The 17,932-nt window shown below is 37.6% G+C and overlaps 3 protein-coding genes across 4 annotated transcripts in view; 1 reads left to right on the top strand and 2 right to left on the bottom strand.

Annotated features, from left to right (window-relative positions):
• Nucleotides 1–1,667: 1,667 nt before the first annotated feature.
• On the bottom strand, nucleotides 1,668–9,923 carry BRIX1 (biogenesis of ribosomes BRX1). Its single transcript, XM_010977609.3, has 10 exons — nucleotides 9,719–9,923; nucleotides 7,475–7,586; nucleotides 5,939–5,982; nucleotides 4,343–4,413; nucleotides 4,168–4,217; nucleotides 3,992–4,065; nucleotides 3,774–3,824; nucleotides 3,544–3,645; nucleotides 2,380–2,508; nucleotides 1,668–2,126 (listed from the first exon to the last, which is right to left on the bottom strand). Exons 1-10 carry the CDS (start codon nucleotides 9,875–9,877, stop codon nucleotides 1,857–1,859), a joined length of 1,062 nt encoding a protein of 353 aa, XP_010975911.1. The 5' UTR covers nucleotides 9,878–9,923; the 3' UTR covers nucleotides 1,668–1,856.
• On the top strand, nucleotides 9,597–17,455 carry RAD1 (RAD1 checkpoint DNA exonuclease). 2 transcript variants are annotated; one of them, XM_064479968.1, is made up of 6 exons: nucleotides 9,597–9,665; nucleotides 10,619–10,883; nucleotides 12,216–12,324; nucleotides 13,711–13,969; nucleotides 15,840–15,938; nucleotides 16,343–17,455. In XM_064479968.1, exons 2-6 carry the CDS (start codon nucleotides 10,689–10,691, stop codon nucleotides 16,524–16,526), a joined length of 846 nt encoding a protein of 281 aa, XP_064336038.1. In that variant the 5' UTR covers nucleotides 9,597–9,665; nucleotides 10,619–10,688; the 3' UTR covers nucleotides 16,527–17,455. The 2 variants fall into 2 exon arrangements, with proteins under 2 accessions (XP_064336038.1, XP_010975912.1); XM_010977610.3 differs by lacking the exon at nucleotides 9,597–9,665 and adding an exon at nucleotides 10,051–10,150.
• Nucleotides 10,892–17,932, bottom strand: part of TTC23L (tetratricopeptide repeat domain 23 like) — a 57,141-nt gene continuing 50,100 nt past the window's right edge. The window contains exon 13 of the mRNA XM_064479952.1: nucleotides 10,892–11,272. The gene's annotated coding sequence lies outside the window, so the exon portion shown is untranslated. The remainder of the gene's footprint in view (nucleotides 11,273–17,932) is intronic.

Raw genomic sequence — 17,932 nt, 5'->3', positions numbered from 1 at the left:
CCTCCCCTGCAAAACAAGTTGACTTCTAAATGAATATGGACTTGGGAGATGAGGAATTCTCATTCAAATGAGGTATCTACATAAATGACTGTGAAAGTGAAATAACTGGGGACAAAAAAATACCTTTACATGGAAACTGACAATTGTTAAATTATAAGTTCCATTAAAACTCTACAACAGACACTTAAAAAATATTAACTTTGGGTCTTCAAACTCACTTGTTGATCCAGTTTATGTTTACAACCTGTAATTAACTTCTTGAGATATGGGTGTTTAGCAATGAATTCTGAATACAGCTGTCTTATTTTCATCCTATATTCAATTGCTTAAATTGCCATTTTTTTCCTGGACTTAACCAGATTTGCCCTTCATTAGCCACATAAAAGTATTTACAGTGAACCTCTGATTTGAATTACCTACATAATCTGGATTTCAAGATAATTAGCCTAACAGGCTATTTCAAGATAAAGTAACCTAACTGTACACTCAAGAAATTCTTAGCAGAAAATTGAGAAAAACTGAAATGGAAAAACTGATCATTCTGCCTGCAGATGGATCTAAAGACAAAATTAAAATGCAAGTGACAAACTAGAAAAGATGTCTAGAAAAACTTTACTATATAAAAGAACTCACAAATTCATGTAACTACCACACAAAAACAAAAACCATTACCTAGCCCCCCAAAAAAGTATTCCTTTTTTTATCTATCGAATTGACAAAGATTATCTCACCATTAGCAAGAGTACAAGGAAATGAAAATCAACCTCTGATGAAATACAGTATTTAGGGGGACAATTAAAATGTCTTAATGTTCATAACTTTTGACCTGAGTCCTACTTATAGGAAACCACAAATATTGTACAAAATATAGGAATAGAAATGTTTGCTGCAAACACCTATACCAGAGAAAAACATAAAACTGAAATACTCAAATATCCAACAATAGGGGACTGTTTAGATAGCTGTGACAGGGTAGAATGCCATGTAATTACTAATCATGTTGCAGAACAAAGACATGAGGAAATGATCAGCCTGAAATAAAAATAAGGTGACAAAACACCACATGCATGACCCAATCCTGTCTAGGGCCACTTGGACCCAGAATCTTTTCTTTCCCTGTTACTAACCTACCCCCAGGGTGGTAAGGCAAGTGCTCTCCTTGCTTCAAATAAAGTTCTTTCATAAGGGGAGAAATTCAAATGTTTTGGTGCACTCTTAACAACTGTCCCATTTTTCTTCGTTTTAGTGTTAATTTGGTAAGTAATTTACACCTGCTTCTAAATTAAATTTGTAATCTACAGAAAGCTTTCAACACACGTATTAACTTATTTGATTTGTAAAACCTAAGTATTTTTACACATTCTTTTTCAAGAGAAGAAACCAAGATGAGAAGTTGGCTTTTCCAGGGCCTCACTGACTTGTGACTCAGGGATTCAAACCTCAGTAACACGTTTTCCCTTCTACTAGGCTATCCCAACTTTACCATCTGAAACTAGGCTCTCAGAGTGCCTAATGCTGTTTTACAAGTAGTAATGACCCAAAAAATTTGTTGGAATTTCAGTCTTGCTAACCTCAAAATTTTAATCCAAGAGAACAGGCCTAAAACTTAAGTGTGCTAAGTTTTTAATAATACCAAACAAGCTTTGAAAAGAGAAACAGAAATTAACTGATGAGTTCTGGTGATATTTTATTTAGAAAAACACAGATGCCACTGAAGCCACAAGATCTTAATTTTCATTTTTCTTTTAAATGCCACACTAATTAGATATAAGACAGCCCTGGATAACAAAAGTATTTACACACTGAATAGAAAATAAATATAAAAACAACTGAAAACAAATTAGTTATCCATTGATTCACTTTGCATTCCCACTGTTCACCTTCTGTTTCATTTTTCTTTGCCTTTTGTAAATCCTTTTCTTTCTTGCTTTCAAATCGACTTTTGGCTCTGGTTTTACCCACTGAATTTCTATCGGCTTTTCCTCAGCTGGTGTAACAAAAACATCTGCAGTGGGATCATGGGGAAGAATAGTCTTTGGTTCTTTCTTTCTCAGTTTCTGCACATCTTTGACTTGCTGTTTCTCTTTGTATTTTGCAGCTGTGATGGATCTTATGATACGCCGATGCTAGAAACAAAACATTACAGGCACTTTTGAAATGAAAATAAGCATTTTATGTATGGCAAGGATATTCACTTATGAACCCTATTTCCCTTCACATCGTGTCATTAAAAAAAAAAAAAGTAGTAATTTGCAAGACTGTATGCAGCAAAATCCAAATTCAGTTTCATAGTTCACAGAACAGTAATTCCTTGACAGAATTATCTTGGCCAAGAGTTCTGAGACATTGAGGGGGCACTGAATAACAGAAACAGCTTACCATGTTTGGTGACTGGTAGTGAGGATTTTCATACAAAGTTGGTCCTCCAAAACTTCCCTGGAAAATCTTTATGAGATTTAAGACAAAACGAGGTCCTATTTCTACCAGAGCAGCATCTTCTTCTATGATCTTTAATAAAAAGGAAACATTTCATTTTGGTTTGATTATACCATTCCTAAAAGGTATATATATTGACTATGACCTCATTACAAACGTGCCTAAAAGAACTGATAACCAATAAAATTATTGTGGAAGTGAAACTTGGCAAGTGCAAAATCATCAATATGTTCTGAAATATAGTAGTTGTCATGGAAAAATATACATTTTTTTTTTCAGTGTGTTCTTTCCAAATTGAGTCATTTCAATTTGGTCTGTATCTTGCTTCTACAATGCAAGTCTTCTTGAAAAACTGTGGTTAAGTGAATATTTAAAACTGCAACCACGGTAACTAAATGTGATTTGCCTACGGGGCCCCCTTTCAAAATTTAAATCAACCCCTAAGTTGCTTTTATAAATCTAATTCAAATTAGATTAAAAGGTATATAAAAGAATACATGGTAAAATTTATTTTTGAATGGCTACTGATTGTGGAATTAAGAGGCAACTTCTGAACTACAAATATTAATACTGTTGGCTAAGGTATGCCTGCCCTCAGAGGTTAAGAAGGGGGTATGTTTAACTCCCAACGCAAGGTACCCAACATAACAGCACATGCAGCACTTCACAAGCTGTCTGAAATTTTGTCTTGCTGTTCTCCACCTCACCACCTCTCTGCGCTTATTATCTTGCCAAACTCCTGCTTCACGATTTCCAGAATCACCTCTCCTCCTGAATGAGTCACTGTATGACTCACCTAATAGTTCTCATTGAATGCTTTCTACAGGGGTTATGTTTTTCTACGTCTTAACCCCACCCCTCCCCCAGTAGATTCTAACCTCTTGGGAGAGAAGCTTCTATTTTACTGAACATATAGTGGCTTGTTAGAAAACCCATACTCCACATCCGCTGATAGCCATGAACTTAAGCAGTAGTTATTTACTACAAGTCTGAGGGGAAAAGAAACCCATTTAAAAGAAAAGGATTTATCGTTTGCATTTTCTATGTCTATAAACATCACATACCCTAACTTATTTCAAAGTACAGTTAAAAGTTAATAAAGCTAACCTGAAAGTTCCGAAACCATATCCTGTTATCCAAAATGCTGAAAGTAAACACATGGTCTACAAATGGTTGGCTTTTGGGGTGATAGCGTGGTGTACTGAAGATCTAGCGAAAAAAAGGACACGTCAGTTCTGTAATCTATGACATTCCATGTGCGTTCTGATAGCTAAGTTTAAAGGAAGACATTCATTTATAGTATTTTACTAAAAACTGTTTCTAGGAAAGATATTTACCTGAATTAAGAGTTCTTTTAACAAAGCATAATGTGGTAATTCATCAAAAGCCTATAAAAATAGAGTGAACGTGTTATTTGAAAATAGCAGTGTTTTGCTTAAAATTATTTTTGTGGGTTTTTTTATGTTAACTAAATTGAATTATACAACTATATACACTAAAAAACAACCATGCAGAGTAAGAAAATGAGACCTTATACACTAAATTAGAAACTTACAGGGTCAAAAGACAAGAGGGGCCGAGAACCTTTCAAACAGTTTCCAGTCATCTTCAGCTCAGCTAGAGTATGAACTAGAAAAATTATAACAACAAAAACAGTTATACTTTGGCACAATTATCCCAAAAGATTACTTTCAATTTTCTCACCAAAAAATTTAAATTGAATCAACTTACTATTTTGAACAAGGAATTTAGCAGATGGTCCATGAGGTGAATTTGAAAGCCTAAAAAATATAAAAGGTTTTCCAACTAATTAGAATTTAGAATGCAGTAAATGCTTACTATCGATGCAGTTTAAAAGGCACCATAATGTGCTCACACATTCCCAAATATTACTACATTCTCTTACCACATATAGAGATCTTGTTTTTTCTTAGCTTCAAAATAGATACATTTATTGCAGTTTTTCATTTCACAAACCTAAATGGAGCAAAGTACAGAAAACTGAAGTAGATGAGAAAAATAACTAAAGCAATTCAATGCAATTAATATTTAGATGCCTCCAAAAATACTTGAGCAGGCTAACAGGCGACAAAGGTCTAAATATAGGTAAATTTATTCACAGAAAGAAACGTTTAAGTTCCTCTTAGGTTTTCTGCCCAAGGTAAACTAGATGCTCTGCCCACCTCTTTGGTGAAAGCAGCCACTCTTTTTGGCTAGCATTTCAAAGACAACTGGCCTCACTTCTGATTACTGGGAGCCTCTTCTCACCATAGTCCTGTATACCGCACAAAGGACTACGAAGTACTACCAAAAAAACTACAAAGACTAAAAACTGATGCCCCAGGGATAAAGCAGACTACAAATAGCCTGACCAAGGTAGGAAAATACAGTCCTTAGAGAACCTAAAACATCCTTTACAATACTTACTCTGATTTTTAACTCTCTAGCTTTTTGACTTTAAGCTCAAGAAATTTACATTTCCCCCTCTTATCTGTACTACCATTTCTGCGATTGGTTCTGTAAAATTACTAAGGGATTGGTGAAAGGTTGAAGTATATAAAACCTATTTCAAGTTGAATTAAACTTCAACATCTTGAGGGTTTACAAAGTCACAACTGAGAAATACACAAAAGCAACAAAGAAACTATGTCCTGTATTATTATAGGATTCACAAACTAATACATATAGTAATTATAAACTCTAAACTACTAAGACTTAAAAAATTCTTCAGTCCAATGCTCTATTTCTTACTGGTCTTAGAATAAACATAACAATGCTAAGTTGGCGTTTTCCAATTCAGTTTCAGTTGCTGGAAACCCATACCCTGTTTATTTCTCATACCTTCATTTGAAATTATACTACTTGTCTAGGGACTGTCACCGCCATTAGAATGTAGTCTTCACGACAACAGGGGCATTGTTATTTAAACAGTTTCCATATAATAATGCCACAACACAGCAGAGCTTCAAAAATTTTTGCTAAAAGAATAATAGAAGCTTTTCTAACAGCTACAGAGTTTTTTTTTTAAACAATTCTTCTAGGTTTTAAAAAATCTGCTTAAAATGTAAGCTTAGTCTTCAACACTACTTTGCAAATTTAACCCACTACTAGTTTGCAACAACTTAAGAGCAACTATCACATACATCACTTTCAATACTGGCAAATACTATTCAATTTGAGCTTTTTAAAATAATGAGCTTTCAATATGCTTTTTGAGAGAAGACAAACATAAGGATGATCAAGAAATAATATATCCTGAAGCCCTAAACTGTGAGAGATAGACAATGAGTTCTATAAAAATTTGGAAGGCAAATTATTAAAGTTAATAAAATTTGTCTGAGTATGTTAAAACAACTTAACTCATAGAATAACATTTTTTTAAACATTTTTTACTGATTTATAATCATTTTAGATTTTTCAAATGAACTATTTTTAGTGTTCCAAAATATTTTGTTCCTAAATACAATGTTGCTAGAATATTTTAATTACTTTCTAAAATTACCTCATTAATCACAAATAACTTATCTTTACGATCCATTTTAGTATCTAAAAAAAGAGAAAAAAGCAAGTAAACAAAAGATTTCAAAGCTACTTCAATCAAATCATACATGTTCTAGGAAATTATATTAAGTATTTTTATAATCTTCAGTTTAAATGAGATGTTACTATTCTTCAAAATGATTAGACCTAAAAACACATGACTTCTTTAAAAAAATCTTGTTTTTTCAAATGTAAAAGTGAGTGATTAATAATAGTTCTCAGGAATTATTAAGCTGTCAGCAGTGTTTTGTGTTCAGACTTTGTGTTCAGGCCTCAGAGATACTGCCAGGTCAGGTCCAGACCACCACAATAAAGCAAATATCTTAATAAAGTAAGTCACATGAATTTTTTGGTTTCCCAGTGCATATGAAAGTTATGTTTACACTATACCATAGTCTATTAAGTGTGCAACAGTGTTATGTCAAAAAAATGTAATACCTTAATTAAAAAATACTTTATTGCTAGAAAATGCTAACCATCATCTGAGCCCCAGGTGAGTCACAGTGGCTAACATCAAAAATCATTGATTGCAGATCACAACAACAAATAAAACAATAATAAAAGTTTGAAATATTCCAAGAATTACCAAAATGTGACACACACACAAAAAGTAAGCAAATGCCATTGGAAAAATGGCGCCAACAGACTTGTTCCATGTAGGGTTGCCATGAGCCTTCAATTTGTTTTAAAACGCAGTAACTGAAGTGCAATAAAATGGGCTTTGCCTGCATTCTATGAATCCTTTTCAAAAACAGAAAAATTTTCACAAACCACAAACTACGTTCTAGGACTCTGGTTCAAGGAACACTCACTTAAGAAACAAAATAAATTAAAATTCTCTTAGTTTGTTTCAGGGATCTGAAGATGCAATAGCAGACCTCAATTTGAGGAACATTGGTCTAAGGAACTAAGTTATCACCTACAACTAAAATCAAAAGCACCTCCTAACACAGGCACAAAAACAGTCTCATGATAGCACTGCCATGGTTCTAAACCCCAAACCAGATGATCTTCAGTTGCCTCTAAGATACCACATTGCTAAAAAGAATAGGCTTGGCATTTAGGAGTAGGCTGAGCCCCAACTTAAAGGTGCCTGAAATCCTACTCCAGGTCCATTAAATTTTTAATAAGAACACGTTGTTTTTTTTTTTTTCTTTTTTTTTAAATGCAGAAAGTAATTCATAGCAGTCCTGAAATATTTAGTTGGACAAACAAGTTCTCTGAGAACATTACAATGAAGGCATTCCTGGACCTTCAAGAAATGTTTTGCTAATTAGGATATCTGTTTAAGAAAGTGAAGAGAATGTTTAATGAGTTTTGCAAAGGATTCTAAAAAATATTAACTGGAAAAATCTTGGCACTGAATAGAGAAACGTCTGAGAAGTCATGGCTCTTTACCTGACAAGGCTGAACAAATAAAGTGTGACACAAAGTGAAAACACATCAGTAAGCAAGTTTATAAACACTAATTTTTAAGTATATACATATATATACGCACCTGCTTTAGAATGAGGCATCAACATTCTCAAGTCTTGCATTAAATGTCTTGTTCTGAAATTTATTCCTCTGGAAGAAAAGATAAGAATCCGTTCCTTATTTTTCCACCTGCCCTAAAGGGGAAAAAAAAAGAAGACTTCAAAATCTCATAGTGAAGCTACCTTGTTTGTTTGCTTAAAGATAAAGCTTCCAAGAGTAGTGAGCCAAATAATCCTGATTTTAACCTTTAAGTCAATCTCTCAGCAGCATTCACTGACCCCATTTGCGAGCCAAAAATGCTTTCCTTGTTTTCTTATCTTTTCAGTTTTTTCCTTTAATCTCTCCAATTCTTTCTCTTGATTCTAAAGATTCTTTCTTAGCCCTCTGTTTTACTTCTGATCTTTCCAGGACAGTTCTCACAACCATTTCCACAGCTTCAACTGCCAACTCTACAGAAAGGTAAGGAACTTCTTCTAGCCTAACTTAACTTACCTCAAATTCAACTCTAGAATGCTAAAGCTTAAAATCCAGTAAATTGCCCTGCTGTTTATACTTCTGATGTCACCACCATTTCAGTCCCCCATGCTCTGAATCTTCCACTTGCCCTTATCCTCTCATATCATAAGCACTAAGAAATGTCAATTTCTTTGCAACAACTCTTAATCCTTTCCTAGTGATACTGCCTTCTTTCAGATTCTTATAATCTCATATCAATTGCCGATCTCCTAAATTTTAGTCTTCCCAGCTAGGAGCTCCTACCGTAGGTAAAGCAGACTAGCACCTGCTTAACTTCTTAAAGCATTGCTCCAATCACATCTTTACCTTCCAGGCTTTTCTAAACAAGGTCCAAAATGACACAGCTTAACACTGAATTCTAAAATATTTATATTTCTACCTCACTATTGTCCCAAATCGACCCCACACTTTAGCCAATTTGGCTGTATTTTTTTAAACTTTCAGCATTTCCTCTACTTCAACACCTTTGTTCAGTTTTGTTTTGTTTTTCTCTCTCTCCCTTACATTGTTCTCGCTCATTTCTGAATATTGGAATTTTGCCCTTACCTTGGGATGCAGCTCAAAGGCTACATAAATCCTTCCTGATCCCTTACTTGGTTATCCCAGAGTAAAAGCAATCTTCATTTTCTGTACTTAAGTAGAATTTTTTATATTATGACTCAGATCATAAACACTATCATATTTCCATCCTTCTAGTTCCTAAGGGGAAAAGTGAGAGCAGTAACATTCACTGAAAATCTACTGGAAGTCCAGCTTATTCGTCACAAAAAGTAAATCACATTTTCTTCCTCTTAATTTGCAGAAAAAAGCTCAAAAAACATTTCCCTATTAATTAACAGCAGGGCTAGCATTCAAGCTCATCTTTCATTCCTCAGAGCTAACTCCTTTCCCAGTGCTTGCCACCCCACCACAGCACAAAGGGTCATTTATTCATCACTCACTACGTAGTAGAGATCTCCTCTAAGCTGGGGAGATACAGAAATTAGTCAAACGCAGTTCTTGTCTCCACAGTCTTTGATCTAGCTTAACGAGCTCTCAGGTGAATGAAAGATCCAACAACTTGGGTTCACCTTCTTTTGAATAAAAACCATCAACTTATATATGAGTAGTTTCCTTCTAACAGCCAACATTTTAAGAGGCAGTGATCAAGTTCTAGTTTTGCAATTCCAAAACAGGGGAAACCTAACCTTTTACAGTGCCTGGCATGATAAAACTTCGTCGAATATAAGTAAAGCTCATACTGTCTACTTCAGCTTTCGTTATCCCATGACAGTTGAAGATCAAACAAGTCAAAATCACAGTCCCAAGACCAGCAACTTTTTGAAGGACCGCATTACAAGCTTCAGTATCCCTAACTGACCTTAGCTAACTATGGCTGAATATGGGAATATTAATACCTGGAAGGGGTATAGTCAATAGCGAGAAGTAACTTTAGTGAAACGAACTACTCTCCAACAACAACCCAACAAAACGTGGAACGGCTAGAAGACGGAACACAGGAACTAGTCCCCTTAATTCCCTTCTCTGTGAGCCGCGAAAAGCTCTGACGACCGGCCAGTTGCTCAGCCGACCGCCTCCAGGAGGGCGGCCACGTGCACGAGGATAAGATGTAAACACAGCACAGATCCCGCCGGGAGAGCTGAGACTGAGCTCCCACAACAACCCAGCAACTCGGGAACCCGCAGAGCCGTTATCAGGTAGGTAGTCCCAAAGAAGGCCCGTGGAGCCGAGGCCGCAGAGCCCCCTCTACCTTGCAAACCGGGCCTGGGATACGATCTCTCTCTTCCCCTTCCGCCTCCTCTGCTACGTCGCTGGCCTTAGCAGGCGGCTTGGCATCTTTTTCGGTTCTTTTTAGCTTTTTTGCCTGACCCGCTGGGCCTCCACGCCGTTTCCTCTTAGTCGCCGCCATCTTGCTGCGCGCCTACGTTCTGGGCCTTCCTTCCGGCTCTGCCGCTCGCTCCGCATTCCCATCTCTATGGTCCCGGGGCTTCTCTCGGCGGTCCTCCTACAGCTCTATGGTGCCTGTTTCCTGTCTCTGTGGTACTGCACGCTCGACTCTCTAGGCCTCGTCTATCTCAGTGGTGACGGGGGCGGAAGTGGCCGGCCGATCTGAAAAGAGTGGCGGGAGTCTCCCACTTTCTCTCCAATTTCCCGGGAGCTGTCTCCGGGACGCGGCGTAGAGGTAGGGTTTGGGCTTGGGCTCTCCGGATCCCGAGACTAGTAACGCGTGCGGTCCCGCGGCGGGCTGGTGAGCCGTGCTGTCGGGGAGGACTGGGGCCTGCCTCCCATCGGCTGTTCTGTTAGGGGCAAATTTAGTGACAAAGGACAGCTCCAAGCCGTCTCCTGGGATGCGTAGCCTCAGTTTGGCGTGAGGAACTGGCCCGAGTGAATGGCCGTGTTAGGAGCGTATTTTCATCCTTCACAACTTTTCGTGTGTTACTATTCCCATACTAGCGACAAGGAAACCGCAGCTTAGAGACATCAGTAGTTTCCCCCAGAGTTAGACAGTTACGTGGCAGAGGTGGGGTTCGGTCCCTGGTCGGCCGGGTTCTACCATCATCGTCCAGGCCTTTTGCACTTGGCTCCGCGCGGGTTGAGATCGCGGGCCTCGTCGGCATTGACGCGGAGTTTTATTGTCAAATCTAATCAGGTGTTTCGCGACCCGCGGGCGCGGGTGTTGGCACCGGGAGCATCCCCGGGAGCCGAATGCGCCGTGGACCATGCCCCTCCTAACCCAGCCGATCCCAGATGAGAGTGATTACAGCTTAGTGGCCAGCCTTGACAACGTCAGGAATCTCTCCACTATCTTGAAGGCCATTCATTTCCGAGAACATGCCACGTGTTTCGCTACTAAGAATGGAATCAAGGTGACAGTGGAAAACGCAAAATGTGTGCAAGCAAATGCTTTTATTCAGGTACGGAAGTAAGGCACCTTTAAGCCTGTGACATGTGATATTCTTCACCGAGGTCAGTGAATTCCGAACGTTTTAACAAACGTCATTTAAGTTGTAGAACATAATGTCATTATTTGAATTCTTTTCCCATCTTGTTTTACAGAGATAATGGTTAATAATAATGTCTAAAATATATTAAGCCAATGTATAGGCCAGTGTGAGGCCTGCGCAGGTCCCAACCTGTCTGTGGTTTGGGGTTGCTATCTGCCTCATAAAGCAAAGTAGAGGATTTGTCTTCTGGGAGGATAAGGTCGTCTTCTCCTTTGATAAAACCTCTCATATAGTTGGCTTTGGCATCTTCCGGGAGGGAGGAGTTCAGAGATTGAGGCCTCCTGTGTTTGGGTTTTCAGCTGAGATAGAGAAGACAGTGGTTATGACCAGAAAGTCCAGAGTAGGGTAGAGCTCCCTTCAGGGCTTGCCACCGTTACCCAAGCCTGGGCTTCACAGAAGTCATAGAAGTGGATTCCTTAATAATAGTAAAATAATAACTCCCCCTCCAAATAAAAATAAAGTATAGGTCAGGCGCTCACTCTACTGAGTGTTTTATATGTTTATATATTTAATTCATTTAATCATCACAGTAGTCTTACAAGGTGGGTTCTGTTATTATTCCCACTTTACATATGTGAAAACTAAGACAGTTTTAATGGATTTGTCAGTGGTCCTACAGCTGGCAGGTGGCTGAGTTGGGATGAAGACCTCAGAATATTTTTTTCCATAATAACACTTTACCACTATCTCCCTATTATTAAAAAAAATTTCCTTGCATTGGTTATAATCTACTTGTTCTTACATTGTATTATTTGTATGGTTCAGATAGGATTTCAGATTAATTCAGCATTTTTGGGGAACACCTAAGTGCACTGTATGACCTTAGGTATAGAGGGATAACTAAGACATGGTTCCTGTCCTCAGAAGAAATTGAAAACCAGTATCACTCATTAATTGTCTAATTGTTTGGCTGTTTTCCAAATGACTTTAGCTGAAGTGATGGGCACAAAAAGGAGACAAGAGAGTCACGTGGGGGATAGTTTAGATCCAAGCTAGATGAAGGATCCTTATAAAGTTTGGCATGGAATCGAAATCACTCTTACACCTTTAAACTATTGAGTAGTGTTCTAATGGATCACAGTTGGAAAGCGTAAGATGTTTTGATTGGTAATCAGAAATTACTTTAATGGGTTTAGCACAATATTGTTATTTTAAAACCATTTAAAAGGGAACTCTAGAGCCTTAGTGTTAAGTTTTCATTCTTTCATGTACGTACATTTTCACATTTACTTTTTTTCATAGGCTGGAATATTTCAAGAATTTACAGTTCAAGAAGAGTCTGTTACTTTTCGAATTAATTTAACCGTCCTCTTAGACTGTTTATCTATTTTTGGATCAAGTCCTACTCCAGGTGAACCATTTTATTATCATTATAACAACATAAAAGCATTATACAGAATGGTCAGAAAAATACAGGAAAAGTTATTAGAATATAAGTAATATAAACATTTCTTTAGAAAATTAATTGCTGATTCATTTTTCATTTGCCACAGTCATGGATTCTGATTTTTCATAATATTAACAGAACATATGCTTGTGGTTCTTTTCATATTTGCAAAAGTATTTACACCCATCCATTTTTTTAAATTTACAAAGCTTTTAAGATTTTAAATTTAAACTAATCAAAAGAAGACTTTGAACATGTCTTAAATATCTTTAACATTGGGAAATATATTTTAATTGCTTCTTTTTTCTGACTTGTCCAGAATTACAGTTGGCGGCAGAGAAAAATGGAAACCAATTCTCCTGACTCCCAGTTTACTGTGTTCAAAATTTGTTTGCTTTTTTTCTTTAAGCCCTGTTTATAAATTATGTTTATTTTCCTAAATGCTTTCCTTTAAAATACTGATGTATTTTTAGGAATAGTGACTTTGGTTGCTATGGGTATAAAACTACAAGGAATCCCAAGACGAATGATTTCTTTTTCACAGGAAAGGAATCTGGATATTACTAGAAAAAATTCAGTTATGGTTCTCTAGAAAATATATTTTAATTTTGTACTGACAATTCCATTATTATTAGAATTGGCTAAAATTATAAATTTTTTTAATGCCGTGTTCCCCAGCTGGTTTTTCATAAAAGCCTCTGCCTTCCCCCATTCCTCACTGTGGTTCTCCACCCAGTAAGAGACAGGAGCTGGAAGGTCTGTCATATTACTCCTCCTCTCTAACGGCTTGCAGTGGTAAAACCCTGCCCACCATTAGCCACTCTTTTCCTCCCAATTAGATCTTAAAATCTGAGGCAATGTAAAGACTGTCTCCCAATGGAAAAGGTTGGAGGGATCCTTATCACAGTGAATAGAGTGAGGTTATAGGAAGACAGTATCGAAGCAATCCACTGTTGCACAAACTGAACCTTCAGCCATGGCATAGCCTACTCTGCAGCAGTTCTATGACACACAGTATTGGACCACGTAGATTCTCCAGCCTGACGTTGTATATGTAGAATCAACAAGCTATTTTGCAGGTGGTTTTTGGCAACCTGGAAAATGAGTTTCAAAGAGTTACATTACATTTTGTTCTGGTTCCCCAATTTCTTGAAGTTATTTTTGGAATTGTCGACACACAACTGTCATCAGGGAAGATGTGATCCCTTCTTATAAGGAGATACATACATACATGCTAGAAATTGGACAGAATAAAATACTCTTGAGGAGGGAGTTTTTTGCATTATTTGAGGAGGAGCTGAACCCAGAGCTATAAAGCCAGGCCCAAAGTGTGATTTCTTTCCATCGCAGGGACTTTAACTGCACTTCGGATGTGTTACCAAGGCTACGGTTACCCTTTGATGCTATTTCTGGAAGAAGGTGGAGTGGTGACAGTCTGTAAAATCAATACACAGGAGCCTGAGGAGACCCTGGACTTTGATTTCTGCAGCACCAATGTTATTAATAAAATTATTCTGCAGTCAGAGGGGCTCCGTGAAGCATTTTCCGAATTGGATATGACGAGCGAGGTCCTACAGATCACCATGTCTCCAGATAAGCCTTATTTCAGGTACTTGACAGCAGTTGACTCCATCTCCCTACTTACACGTTTGCTTAAGATGCAGACCTTTTATTATCCAGGTTATTAGAATTTTGAGAACTTCAGAGAGCTTTTACCTTAGCTCATACTAAGGTCAGGACCCTTAGGACCCGGGAAGATTAGCTCACTCTCCAAAGCTTCACAGGTAGTGTTGGTTTCTAGGAGAGTAGCCCCGTCTCCGAATTCACAAACTAGTGGTCTTTTCCTTGTTGTCCTCCTTACTGTTGTGGGTCAGGGGGCATCGTGAGGAAAACTGGGCTTAAACTTTTGGAAAAGGTGTTCATGTTATATGGTATCTCTTTCTTTCAAGTTAGTACAGAATACCAAAGGAAGTAGGTATTTTCTAGACATGGTTCATCCACTAAGTATTTACTGATCACCTCCTGTGTGCATATTTGCCTTATTAAGCACAACAGGAAGGAACAGCTTAAAATCAAGGTGAAGAGGAAATATGTGAAACACCTCAGAGGGAACAAAATTACATGCCATCAAATTCTAAAATAATATACATAGATCCTCAGGAACCAATAGATGAGTCCTTAGGGAGGAAAGGTCAGGATGAGCATCCTAAAAGAGGGCAGTTTTCTGCAGGAATACAATGTTAAAAGCTGTCAAGCTGCTTCTCATATTTTGGCCCAATAAATTATGAAGGGGCAGAACTCTTTTCAGGATTAGAATCAATTTGGAGAGAGAATTTAAATATTTCTTCTCTTTTGAAATATTTCATAATAGTAAAGAGTAGGAAGTTAAATACACATGATATGAGAGGTGTAACTGTTCTTTTTGTATCTGCTGTGGAAGAACGGCAGGCCCTTTTCATGGCTTAGGCAGTTAAAAATTTGGCTCAAGATTGGTTAAAATGTTAACCAAAATAGAAATCAACAGAACCCTACTTAAGCAGTGATATGAATTAAGATTCACTGAAACAAGAGTGTTCCAGAGGATCCCCATATTAAAGATCTCAGCATGGGTAACCAGATGGGTCATGGTATGTGTCATCTCCCCTGTGGGAAACTGTTTGGTGGTGGGGAACTGGAAGTTGAAATACTGTTTCTGGATGTGTTAAATGTGAGGCGCCTGTGACACTAGGCAGTAGCTGGACATACAGATCTAGAGCTCAGGAGAGAGTCTAGCCCAGAAATTTAGATTTGGGAACCATCATCATGGCTGGGCATGGACGACTTGACTCAGAGAAAGAGGTTACGTTATAAGAGAGAAAAGATGGGTCCTAGGGGAAATCAGCACATAGGTCTTCTCTCTTGTGCTAGAAGAGTACTCATCCGCCTGTTATCCCTATAGCAAGTGGTGAGTGCTTGCACATTAAGTAAACATACATTTATAAATTGCCTACAAACTGCTGATATTACCAAGCGAGGAAAACCATAAAACATCCTGATTGCAGTCTGGGATACAGAAAAGCCGTAACTGCTTAGTGTGGCAGTAAAGATAGGGAACAGGACCCCAGGCTGGCAGCTGACTTAGACCAGGGTCTTTGTCACTCGTCAACTCTACTGTTACATACTTCTCATTTAAGGGTGAGGAAAGGACAATGTCTGAGAAGAATTAAGGTAATGAAATTGAAGCAGCCCACCCCTCACCAATTCCTTTTGTGACTGATTTTTTTCAAAGCTGTTTACTAGCTGCCAGCTCTCCTATACTCCCACAGCATCCTACAGGAATCTTCATTATGTAATTGTTACCGTGCATTTTCAGCATGTGTTTACATATCTGTTTCATTCAACAGAATGAGCTTTATTAAGCAAGTGTTGTCTTTATTTGGATCCTAATGTGGCTTATTGTTGGACCAATGAATAAATGAGTTGCTTGTTTTCTACTACAGGTTATCTACTTTTGGGAATGCAGGAAGCTCACACCTTGACTATCCCAAAGATTCTGATTTGATGGAATCATTTCAGTGTACTCAGACCCAGGTCAACAGGTCAGTTCTTACTGTAAAGGTTGTCATTGGTGATGAAGGGGAGGTTAACTACCACATTTCTGTTAAATTTTTTAAAACTTTCAATGTGTTGATAAAAGTGTAGCATTTAAAAAGTAAATAGTGAACCAGAAATAGACACAACATTGTAAACTGATTATAATTCAGTCAATCAATCAACCAACCAATCAATAAACAGTAGGTTGCTGGGTTTACTTGGGGATTTTGGATTGTAATAAGGGATGAAATTTTTAAAATGAGAAAATACTAGTAAATTAGACAAGGATTTGATTTTATTCTTATATTTGCTACTTGGTAGTTGTTGGCTAATTTTTGTCCTTTCCTTGGAATTATGAGCACTGCTTAAAGTGTGTCCAAATAACAGCCTTTTATTTATTCTTCTACAGATACAAGATTTCTTTACTGAAGCCCTCTACAAAGGCATTAGTCCTGTCTTGTAAGGTGTCTATTCGGACAGATAACCGAGGATTCCTCTCATTACAGTATATGATTAGAAATGAAGACGGACAGATATGTTTTGTGGAATATTACTGCTGTCCTGACGAAGAAGTTCCTGAGTCTGAGTCTTAAGTCTGGCCGTTCCGTGTGTGTGTTTACGTACACGTTCCTGATAGGTCGTGTTCCTGCTCTGAGTGTGGTGCTCTTCATGATTTCTTACTGGATTTTCTAAGGCAAAGAAGCCTGGAAGAGACTGGAGCAAAGTCCCTGTCCCCTAATAGTTGTATTTTGTAAGTAATGTTTTCATGTGGTCACAGGTTTATCCAGTCCTGGACTGCCCTGTGGTTCTGTCTTTTGAACTCATGGGAATCATTAAGGGCCAAGATGAGTAAGTTTTATGTTTTATTCTATTTAAATTGGACCTTCCAAGAGTCTAAAAATTTAAAGTTTGATGAAGCTATATCTGAAATGTTTTTATTTATTTACTATTAGAGAAAGCAATGGCAAAGGGGCATTGCTTATTAGTTGGAATTCTAGAGTATCTATCTTAGGGCAGTGGTTCTCAAAGTGCCTAGATCACCTGGAAACTTGTCAGGATCTCTGGGGGCAGGCCAGCAATCTATAGTTTAAAAAACTTCCCTCCTGGAGATTCTGATGGATGCTAAAGTTTGAGAACCACTGTTTTAAAGAATCCGTTTTTAAGAATAGCATTTAATTGCATTGAAGTGACTACTTTTACATGTGATTTCTTCACAAATGTTAGGAAACTTAGGCATCACCAAACAAGTCTGGATAATTATATGATTTATTTTTGAAGTGTATATTTTGAAGACATCTATGTACAAGATATAAAATAGTCTTCAGAGTTAGATTTTCATCTTGTTCTGAAAACTGTTCAGTGTAGTAAATACTTATTAGATACCTTCTGTTTGCCTATAGAAGTTTCTCAACCAAACTAAGGTGTACAAAACCAGTTACTGTTTTTACACTTTCTTGGATAGTTTTCAATGAAATAATGTTTGTGGTGTGCAGGTATTTGATAAAATATAATGCTAAAATTATCTACCTTGTTTTCTAGTAGAAAAAATACGTAACTAAAATGAAGTTTCTGTACCAGGTGACAACAGCTCAGTGTGTCTCAGTGGGCAGGCACTCTTGGCCTTTGGAGAGTATTTCAGCCAAGCACTGAGGGAAAAGCTCCCCCACAACAGATGCAGGCACTGCTCCCAAGCTTGCGTCCAACTCGAGCAGTTCTGGGTATCTCGCCCAGGCTGAGTACCTGATAACTAGTAAGTTTCCCAGGCAGTCGCAGGATGCCCAGCAGGTACAAAAGAGGCTGGAGTTTTGTAGAGTATGTGTTTAAGGAGGAAATGATCGAATCTACTAAATGTCAGATTTCTTTTTTTGCCTAAATAAACACTAAGAACAGAACAAATCTAAAACAATTATGAAAATATTCAATCAGTAAACATTTCAAGGACTATATTTTTCTTTAAATTTAAAATAGGGCAGTTATTTTTGGTTGTTGTTCATTGGTA

Source organism: Camelus dromedarius, chromosome 3, assembly GCF_036321535.1.
Source record: "Camelus dromedarius isolate mCamDro1 chromosome 3, mCamDro1.pat, whole genome shotgun sequence".
Lineage (NCBI taxonomy): Eukaryota > Metazoa > Chordata > Mammalia > Artiodactyla > Camelidae > Camelus > Camelus dromedarius.
The sequence above is the reverse complement of the archived record's forward strand: the minus strand, read 5'-3'. Positions and strand labels throughout refer to the sequence as shown.